We start from the raw sequence: 11033 nt of genomic DNA, 5'->3' as shown, positions 1-11033 counted from the left end.
GTCGGTCGCCGAAGGCGACCCGCGTGCCGAAGGCGCGCCGCTGGTAGGAGCGTCTGGGAGGGTTCTCCCCCCAGAAAATTTTTGAAATTTGACAACGGGAAACGCGTTTTGCAAGCACTTCTGGGAGAAATCTAGGTATCATATTTTCCAAATTTATGCTGCTATTTTGACTATAAGACATACTACTGTACTACACAAGACACTCATGACAGGTCTGCTTAATATAATGCTAATACAATGTATTTCTATCCAAATAATAAATTGCATCTTATACATATCGAGGCATGAATACATGTATCAAAGACCATTTCACCTTAAGGTGACAGACATTTGCACGTCAGCATAATATATTTTACTAATCGTTGTGTATGTATGGTTTTTCGCGTGCGCACTCTCAATTTTTTGAGGGGATTCCGCGTGAAAATTAGAGCTCTCAAGGGGGCCCGCTTATACAGGTGGCCTTATTGTTTAATGGGGGCCTGGGAGGACACCGTCCTCCTAAACTCCCTGCCAGCACGCCCCTGGTTGGTGCCTAAAAAATGTAGTTAGGTTCTTAGTATGTTACATAATAATAATAAATTCGCTGTTAAATTGGACACATTCAAGAACACAATATTTTTTAAATATAATTTTTACAAAGTATAATTGTGTGCCCAAATTTTCCCAGCATTTGGTGCCCAAAATGGGGGGGGGGGGCGGCCGCCCCCCAGCCCCCCTGGCTCGTACGCCTATGACTATATACATGTAACTGAACCCCTATACATGTAAATATACATGTGCTATACTGTTTGTATGAATATATTACTTATGTGTGTTCATCTAGCCTATGTGTTGTCTATGTAGTATGTACACGCCGTCCTTGACAGACGACTATGAAAAAAACGTGTTCTCTTATCCAGGGGCAATAGTGCTGTTCACTGTGTCGCTGCATGGTTCACCACACATTTGCAGCGAAAGTAGTCCATGAAACAAAATGGCCTTTGGCTTTGGTTTACAAAATATTTGAAAACTTTTTTCAGATTTCAAGTCTTGATGGTTGGAGTTTGATTATCTGAGCAACTGTTAGCCTGACTTAGGAATTTGCTTCATTATTTGGTAAATATTAAATTTCAAAGTCATTATTTTGGATTTCCATCCATTTTTATACGCCCACATTGAAATGTGGTCGTATATTGTCGTCACTCCGTGGACACTCTAGAGGCTAAAGTTAATATCTGATTGACTTTAAATTTATATACAGTGTTTAAGGCCATGAGACGAAGAAGCCTATTGAATTTCAGAGATTTCCGATAATTACTGCCAGAGTTATGGTCCTTGATCACTTCAAAAATCTTGTCGACGCTCTAGAGGCCAAAGTTAATATCCGATTGACTTTAAATTTATACTCATGTTTAAGGTCATGAGACGAAGAATCCTATTGATTTTCAGCGATTTACAATAATTACTGCCAGAGTTATGGCTCTTGATCACTTTGAAAAATCGTGGGGATGCCCTAGAGGCTAAAGTTAATATCCGATTGACTTTTAATTTATACACAGTGTTTGAGGTCATGAGACAAAGAATCCTATTGACTTTCAACGATTTCCGATAATTACTGCTAAAGTTAAGGCCCTTGATCACTTCAAAAAATGTTGTGGACGCTCTAGAGGCCAAAGTTAATATCCGATTGACTTTAAATTTATACACAGTGTTTAAGGTCATGAGACGAAGAATTCTATTGATTTTCAGGGATTTATGATAATTACCGCCAGAGTTATGTCCCTTGATCAATTTGAAATATCTTGTGGATGCTTTAGAGGCTAAAGTTAATATCCGATTGACTTTAAATTTATACACAGTGTTTAAGGTCATGAGACGAAGAAGTCTATTCATTTTCAGTGGCTTTTAGATAATTACTGCCAGCGTTATGGCCCTTGATCACTTCAAAAAATCTTGTGGATGCTCCGCAGACTAAAGTTAATATCCGATTGCCTTTAAATTTATACACAGTGTTTGAGGTCATGAGACGAAGAATCCTATTGATTGTCAACGATTTCCGATAATTACTGCCAAAGTTATGGCCCTTGATCACTTTGAAAAATCTTGTGACGCTATAGAGGCTAAAGTTATCATCTGATTGATTTCAGATTGATACACAGAGTTTAAGATCTTGAGACGAACAAGTGTATTGATTTTCAATGAATTTTTATGACTGGAACAGCTAAATCCATGATATTAAATGTTTTGTATACCAAACGTTAGCATGCGAAAACCAAACAGATTCTAATGGTTTTCTGATAATTACTTCATGAGTTGTTACTATTAATCAGATTTTAGTGTATTATAAATGTTTCATTACCGAAAAAATAAAAATATGCGACAACACTTGTTGACGGCCCGGGCGATTTAACTGCCTGGCAACTTATCTTTTTATAGCCCACATTATCACGTGGACGTATTATAATTGCCGTTGGCCCTATTCCTCCGGACGTCCGTTTACAATTTTTTTTGTGGACACTCTACAGGTCACAATTTTTATCCGATTTTCACGAAACTTGCAATGTATAGAGAATCTCTAAGGAGTCTTTTTTTTGATATCAAAAAATATCAACACAAGTCGATAAAGTAAAAAAAAAGGATTCTCTGCCGATATCAAAAAAGACGAGTAGAAGATTTTATTTATCACCCAATCACCCACATGCAAAAATAAATAAACATAATTCTTTGCTATAGATTTCACTTTTACTGAACCTGACTACATTACGGTGTAGTGATACATCATTTTTTGACAGCAATTCAACCATTACAAAGTCCTTTATATTGACCCAGTGTTTCCATCAAGGTAAAACGTCAACACTGAAATGTGGGCGTATGAAGACGGCTAAATCTATTTGTTAAGGCTAGCTCAATTTTTGTCAAGGTCGCTGAGATGTAAATAAGGTTAGGGCACGTGATTGTTGGCGAGATTGTAGGTTAGGGCTAGGGTAAGCATTGGGGCTAGGTCCAGGGTTAGGGTTAGGATTGGGATTTGCGCTAGCCCTGTTTACATCTCGTGACCTATGACGAAAAATTGAACTGGCCTTATCATTGGGCACTGACCTTGGTTAATGATAATTAACCAAAACATTATGCTGACGTGTCGTTAAACTACCAGTTGTTTTGCTGAATGGCTGCTTTTAAATAAAAATATAAATATAACCATTTTATTTTTTATTTCCAGTGAGCCGAGTGACAATAAACATGAGTTGGTTACTTATTATATTCGTGGTTTCGATTGCACTGTATATTTTCACAACATGGAGAAAAAACAACCATAAGGCTCCTTTACCTCCCGGGCCATCTTTGTTAGAGTCTTTCAAGATCATCTGGGGGATAATTACCAGGAACGACATACATATTGTTGGAGAGAAATTGGCTTTACGTTTTGGGGAGATACTGATCATACGTTTTGGGGGATTGAATATCGTGTTTGTCAATAGTGCTCGACTTTTACGAAAATTGTTGACAAACGCCAAGTACCGGGACATAACAAATGATCGACCACCTTCCTTTTTAAGAGATCATGTCGTGTATGGGGGGAAGGATATAATTTTTAGTGACTATAATGAATATCAAACAAATTTAAGAAAACTATTACACGGAGTCGTACAGCTATATGGTGAAGGTGTTCAAGATTTTGAGAATATGGTCAATACCGAAATTGAAAATCTACAAAAGAAACTGATGGTGGTTAAAACTGGTCAATCATTTGACATGGATGATGCTCTGAAAATATCAGTTATAAGAACACTTCATCTATTTGTAAGTCCTGATCTTTGTTTTTAAAAGTAGATTGGGTTTTTTTAAAATATCAATGGGAGAGAGAGAGAGAGAGCGCGCGAGAGAGAGAGAGAGAGAGGGCAGTATTATTTTGTGTTTTATTTGCCAACATTTTCATATGGACGTTGTCGTCGCCCCTGTCCGTCCGCCCATCCACAATTTGTTTGTGGAGACGCTACAGGTCACAATTCTTATCCGATTTTGACGAAACCTAAAATATATAGGTTTATCTTCTGATGGTCGCGATTCCTTTCGATATTGGCATGTATCGTATCGAAACTTTATGGATTATGGCCCCTGATTTTACGAAACATCACGTTTTTAGCGTGTGGACACTCTAGATGTCACAATGTTTATCCAATTTAGATGAAACTTGAAATGTGTGTTTATAACCGAAAGATACCGGTTCCTTATCGGACCTCAACTTCCTTGATCATGGACCCCTGGAGGTCAAAAAATTTATCTGATTTAAAAAAATCCACTCAAATGTATCACCGTTACACCATAAATAGGACCGAAACTGCCGGACAAAATGGACGCTCTATCTACGCAAATAGTGTTAAAGTATGTAATATAAAGGTTTTGGACCCTCTAGAGGTCTGACGAAACTTATAACATGTGTTTATGTTCCACAGATCTCGGTTCCTTTCAATATGGGGGGTTGGATGGCTGAATGGTTAGCGTGCGCGCGCTGTATCATAAAGTCTGTCATTGAGACGACTGGCGTGGTTTCGAATCCCCGGTAGTACGTGGCAAGGAGTAGGGTCGCCTGTCCAACATCGTGGGTTTTCTCCGGGGCCTCCGGTTTCCTCCCACTGCTAAAGACCCCTACGCGCAAGCGAATTATGTAAATAAAATTAAACCATATGTTAGTCCCGAAATGACCTACTTTGTGTCGAGTGGACGTTAAACCCCATTTCTCTCTCTCTCCTTTCAATATTCGTGCATATCGGACTGTAAGGTCACGGATTATGGCCCTGATTGTACGAAAAAATCGCGATTTTAGCTTGTGGACCCTCTATAGGTAACAATGTTTATCCGATTTTACAAATTGTTTAATTATCATCATTACACCCTTGTGACGGTTGAGTTCGAATTTCGTGAAAACAGTCATATAAACTGCCCGACAAAATGACCGCTGCTTGTACGCAAATAGTGTAAAAGTATGTAATACTAAGGTTGTGGACTCTCTAGAGGTCAGACTCTTTATCTGATTTTGAAGACACTTAAATGTATGTCTATATCCCAAAGATTCCGATTCTTTTTGATATTCGCGCATATTGGACCATAACTTCCTGGAGTATGTCCCTTGATTGTACGAAAAATCTCCTTTTTCTAGCTTGTTTTCTGTCCATCTCTTGCAAAATGTGTGCATATCTTGCATGGCAACCGCTTTTCTATTTTATTTTTTGTTTGCTTCTTTTAATTCAATGAAGATATAACACCGACTGTTTAAATTTTAGAGGACTCTTGGTTTTATTGTCCATCATGGTCCTGAAGCAACGAATGCAAGTTTTACAACAACTGAACTTTGCTAGATTACTTTGCTACATTTTCTTCGTTTACTGCAGGAACGTGAACAGTCTAGAAGTTGTGACACTAACACACTCAAATCAAATATAGCGACCTATACGGAAACCTTGACATTGAACTAGTCTTGAACTTTGCAACTCGATTATCACAGGTGGACATTTTAGTTGGAAAGCTGGAGACTTGGTATTCGCGATGATTGCGGAATCTGATGGGTGAGCCCACAATCGAAATTAGTGCCGAAATATATTACGTGAAGGCCTTGATATGATGCACGGGTTACAGCGAGATCAAGTCGTCTATTGAAGATGATTGTTTATTTCCTACACCATAAATCATTAGCGAACGCCTCTAATGAAGAACTTGAGCGGTACCAGATGAGACTTAATTTAGCATGCATTGTGCCATTGTTACATTTGCCCCTTCTCATGGCATTTGGCTTATGTAACAAAATGAAAATATTAATAGGAATAGTCACGAATGTACCTTCAATATTTCAGTTAACAAACGAAGCTTTAAAAGAAGATGTCCAAGCCGAATTCTGTTCTATTGTAGAAAATTACGATAAAGGTTTCACTAATATAGCCAGAGTTGACACCAATATGGCATTAACTTTGATTCCATGGCTGCGTCATTTACCGGGGTCATATGGTGAACTGGTTCAGGAATTACAGAAATACCAGAATAAGTTGATTGATTTTTTGCTAAACCCATCAAAAAGAAAGGTAAATGTAATAAATTCTTGAGTCATGGCGTAACGTTATGTAAACATATTTGGTTCAATTTGGAGCTCTGTTTTAAGCGTACTGTTTTTGTAACGGCAGTTAGCTATTGGTTGACCAGTCATACTTTGGAACAGAAATGTACCTCCGTTAAAGCAGTGTATAGTGGGATTACGTATAATCAAACGAAACACTACGAGGAGTATGTCTTTTTAGAGTTTTAGAGGCATTTGTAACTGGATAGAGCAATAAGCTATAACACATACTTATGGAAGAAGAATTACTGATTTATTTAGGCGAAGTTTCGAAGAGTATTCTCTCATTTTCAGAATGTTCTTTTTATTCAGAAATGGAGACAAAATGGAAAATCTCTCCTCGGTACTTTATTAGCTGAACAAGAGACTAACGATCAGATTACAGAGGAGTCTGTTAAAGGAGTTATCATTGATACGGTTGTGGCTGGCTTTGTAACAACTAGTGGTTTCCTTGGTGGATTTTTCCTGCTTATGCTTCACCACCCAGACATACAGCGACGAATACAGGAAGAATTGGATAAGGTTCTTGCAGGAAGACAGCCAAGCCTTGGTGAAAGATCAAGTTTGCATTACACCAATGCGGCAATTCTGGAATGTCTCAGATACATCCGCCATGTTCCCCATGGTGCCGCACACATGAACAGAGAAGAAATAGAAATTGAAGGATATAGGATCCCTGCCAAATCAACGGTAGGCCTAAGTTTTGTGATACTATACAAATAATAGAAATTTAGACACAAAAACCCAAACTGTTTGTCCATCACACGATGACTGTCGTTGAGTCCAGTGGAGTGACTTATTCCAGAAAGAGCAAGCGGGACCTTCTGATATAATTAGTATATTATCACAAACCTTATCTAGAGCAGCTGCCCATTATTTTAAGATTTGGTTTTAAACTTGCTGATTTAAACGATTTCCCAAGATTCATTGCCCCTGTGCCAAAATTTTTGTAAATGCTGTGCAAGTCAGAGTGTTTGATCGGTTTTTTTTTTCGAACTCGCTTATTTTGTTCTGCTAATCACAAGGGCGAAATTCAGACTCGCCCTTCCACTTGCTACGGATACCGATGACGTAAATGCGATTTATGGGACAAAGCTTAGATGATTAGGTTTCAAACTTTTCAGGATTGTTTGGTTAGTTATAAAGAGGATTCATGATGAGCCATCAATGTTATTGAAGACATGTGAGTTTATATTTATTGTCGGACAACGCTATGTTTATATTATTAAGAAGTTAAAGGTCGTCGAGGAATTTTATTTAAATTTTTACTTTTCTCTTAAAGATCATCACCAACCTATGGTCCATGGCTAAAGATGAACAGCAGTGGGATAATCCGGACGTATTTAATCCGGACAGATTTTTAGATGAAGACAGAAAGTTTGTTCCGGTTACTCACCAGCTACGGCAACAGTAAGTGCAGTATCACTTTTTTTAAAAGTAGCTAAGTCTTTAACTCAATATCACCCAAAGTCTTCCACATTGAAAACAAATATTATTTTTCAATTTAAATCAACGTTGATGTTATGATCTTACCGAGAAAAGATGGGCTTCTGATATCAAATATTTAAGACAAAATAAACATTTTACCATGGGTACACGAATCGTGTACCATAATGCGTTTCAGCGCCATTTGTAACAAGGGACTCGATGAACGAGGCTAGACATATTCCACAAGTCATGTCAAACGGTGACGCTATATTCCTATCTCGAGAGCATCCGCAATAAATACCATCGGTGTAGGCTGGAATAACCAGGCGAAGAGGTTGCCATTCGGTTGAGACGTCTGGCGTATTTCGCCGAACATAACTGATTTGAAAGTAGACTAAAAACGGAAATGATTGAATGTAAATCAGTTTATATACATTGATATTACATCATTATGCGTTTCGAACCATTTTTGTCAATTTCTAAGTTCCAAATATTAGCGATTTAGCTCGTTTAAATATGATTCAAGCATAATATTTTATATAAAGTTTCACAATAAAAGAGATCAAGTGACTGTCGATTATACACAGACATGTTTTAAAGTCAGTAACCCATCATTTTCTCTGGGTGAACAGAAGATACATAATGACGCTAGCTTCTTGAAACAACGTTTAGAAACAATACAGATGACACTGTTCAAGTGCTACCAGACCTTTCAATATGGCTGAAAGATATCGATAAAATTTGTCGAAAGTAACAGTCGTGCTTCTATTCTTACCATTTACAAGCACAATCTTTAATTTGAAATGAAATGAAATGAAATAGGGTTTAACGTCCTACTGTGTGTGTGTGTGTGAGAGAGAGAGAGAGAGAGACGGGGGAGGGAGAGAGAGAGATTACGTTTAACGTCTACTCGACACAAACTATGTCATTTCGGGACTAACATATGGTTCAATTTTATTTCAATAATTCGCTTGCGCGTAGGGGTCTTTAGCAGTGGGAGGAAACCGGAGGGCCCGGAAAAAACCCCACGAGGTTGGACAGGCGACCCTACTTCTTGTCACGTACAACCGGGGAATCGAAACCATGCCAGTTGACTCAAAGTCACCCCCCCCCCCCCCCACGTCCTACTGTTCTTCTCCGAATTAATGGTGACGGGAATACGCCATACAGTGTCATAATATGAGGAAAATTGTGCCTGCACAGCGGCGCTACAGCCCAACAAACTTTAATTTCGTATAACATTTGAATTGTTGCGCTTGGAAATATGATTCGAATGGCTAGATTCTATTGTTTAGAATATAGAAATAGATTGATCATATTCTTTAGGAAAGTATTAATTGAGGAAAAATAAACCACATTGAACGGAAAAATGCCATTCAATGAATATATTCACTGATGTTTGTTCCCCTTTTTTACAGACTTATGCCATTTGGAGTTGGAAGAAGAATTTGTGTTGGGGAATCGTTTGCTAAATCACGTATATTTCTATATGTGACGTCATTGCTTCAGAAGTTTAACTTCCGACCAGATGGTAACCCACTGGCACCAGAAGACTCCAAACTATGGACATTAAATGCTGCCATGCATCCTCCATTCCTGAAATGCATCATTGAACAACGCAAACAACCTGATTAAAAAACACAAATCCTTTTTCGTTTCGTTTTTTATAGTTCAAAATTTCGTTTTATATGTCTGTTCTACGAAAGCATAAAAAAACGAAACGAAATATAGATCTGTATTTTAATCAGATTGCAACGCAAATAACATAATGATTGTAAACTGGCCCTTCTTACTATTGTTTGGCTTTTATTTTAATCCCTTCAAGGGCCTGTCTTATTGTAATCGAATCGATTGTAATGTACTAAATATTTTTTAAAGAGTCTATAATTTGCACTTTTTTAAAAATTTGCATCAGATTGCAACGCAAATAACATAGCCTAATGATTGTACACAAGCCCTGTTTGTTTGGCTTTTATTTTAATCCCTTCAAGGGCCTGTCTAATTCTAATCGAATCTATTGTCCTTTATTAAAAAAAGGAGTCTATAATTTACCTTTGATATGCATAGGCTATTTTATTTGTGTGTGTGTGTGTGGGGTGGGGGCGGGGGTAAACGTACAGATTCTAAATCAGCTAATCTGTCACAAAGAAAAGTCATATGCTCTTCTGTTGTTCTGGTGAAAGAAGCAATGACACATACGTGGCACATTTTAAAAGTTATGCAATCATAATGGACCAGGCAGCCACGGTGACTCAGTGAGTAAGACGCTAACGCAGAACTCCCGATATTCGCTAACGATCAAATAAAAATATCGTGGCGATTCCTTGTCAGTTGTGCAGGAGAGATGGTCTGGTGGGTAAAAACAGGAGGTCCCTTGTAGGCCTACACATTAGCGTGCACGTTAAATAATCCCTTGGCAGTTGGAATTCGATATAAAAATAGGCCATAGCGCCTCTGTACGGACAAAAGTTCTCGCATAGCACGCTACATGGCGTATGTCCGTCTTCATTATCCCAGTTGGAGCAGAACAGTAGAAATAAAGAACCATTATTGGACTGGTATTCCTATTATAAATTAAAGATGCATTATGTAAGATTCAGATAAAGAGCTGACAGTTCTCGCTATAATAGTCAAGAACTAGATAATGAAAAGGGAATATCTTGAAAGTTTCAGTCAAATTCCTTCGTTCTGAACGAAGTTATAGCTGTTTGGAGAATATAGCGAGGTCTCGATTGTCATTGCTATCGTTGTTACGATAGTAAATAAAGCATAGATTATCCATTTTTAAATTAACTGCCGATCTGGTTTCAAACCAAGATCGAGCATCCGCTGGTGTAGGGAGTTGATTATGTTGATAAATGTCTAATTAGTGATTTATATAACATTGGAATTCCCGAAAGAACAACATGGAGAGAGAGACGGAGAGAGAGAGGGGGGGGGGTAACGTCCACTCGACACAAACTAGGTCATTTCGAAACTAACACATGGTTCGATTTTATTTCAATAATTCGCTTACGGAGAATTAGGAACCTTCTCGGACAACACCGGGATCGAACAGCGAGCAGTCCTGAAGCCGGGCATAAGCCATGCGCTACGACCTACTCTTATATCGACATCCAACTACGTGCACGCCAATTTGTACACAGAACCTCGGTTTTTCGTCACATCCAAACGACTAGACAGTTAGATGAACCTTCTTGGCCAAAACCAGGAGCGATCCTGCAACCTACAGGCTAGCGAGCCACCGTTTTACCCACTATAAAACACCGTCGCTCCCCGGTTAGGGAGACATCACCTTTTTCAACGAACCACCAAAGCCCCCGATAAATTCTATTATGAGAATCCAAATATTTATATCATGGTCTGGTCTATAAAATTTAGGCACTTCCAAAGCTCCGGGTGAAAGACATGCTTCTACTGATAGCTACAGGTAGAAGTTAAACACACAATTTTAACACCAAAACGGATTGAAAATCGGCAAAATTTCGGGGGCTTTTTGGTCGTAGAAAGATAACTACCG

General features: G+C 38.4%; 1 protein-coding gene across 1 annotated transcript; it reads left to right on the top strand.

Moving 5' to 3' along the window:
- Nucleotides 1–955: 955 nt before the first annotated feature.
- On the top strand, nt 956–9389 carry LOC130012978 (cytochrome P450 2C31-like). Its single transcript, XM_056101250.1, has 6 exons — nt 956–1095; nt 3200–3780; nt 5829–6053; nt 6398–6775; nt 7368–7495; nt 8932–9389. The coding sequence occupies exons 2-6, from the start codon at nt 3220–3222 to the stop codon at nt 9146–9148; spliced, it is 1509 nt and encodes a 502-aa protein (XP_055957225.1). The 5' UTR covers nt 956–1095; nt 3200–3219; the 3' UTR covers nt 9149–9389.
- Nucleotides 9390–11033: the final 1644 nt, after the last annotated feature.

Source organism: Patella vulgata, chromosome 5 (genome assembly GCF_932274485.2).
Source record: "Patella vulgata chromosome 5, xgPatVulg1.2, whole genome shotgun sequence".
Taxonomy (NCBI): Eukaryota; Metazoa; Mollusca; class Gastropoda; family Patellidae; genus Patella; species Patella vulgata.
Note: the sequence above shows the minus strand (reverse complement) of the source record. Positions and strands in the feature narration are given on the sequence as shown.

What these genes read in the sequence shown, in the direction of transcription:
- LOC130012978 (XM_056101250.1), top strand. Translation starts at nt 3,220, where the DNA reads ATGAGTTGGTTACTTATTATATTCGTGGTTTCGATTGCACTGTATATT. An exon ending in TAAGAACACTTCATCTATTT is followed by an intron (nt 3,781 to 5,828) that starts GTAAGTCCTGAT and finishes TCAATATTTCAG; the next exon opens with TTAACAAACGAAGCTTTAAA. An exon ending in TAAACCCATCAAAAAGAAAG is followed by an intron (nt 6,054 to 6,397) that starts GTAAATGTAATA and finishes CTTTTTATTCAG; the next exon opens with AAATGGAGACAAAATGGAAA.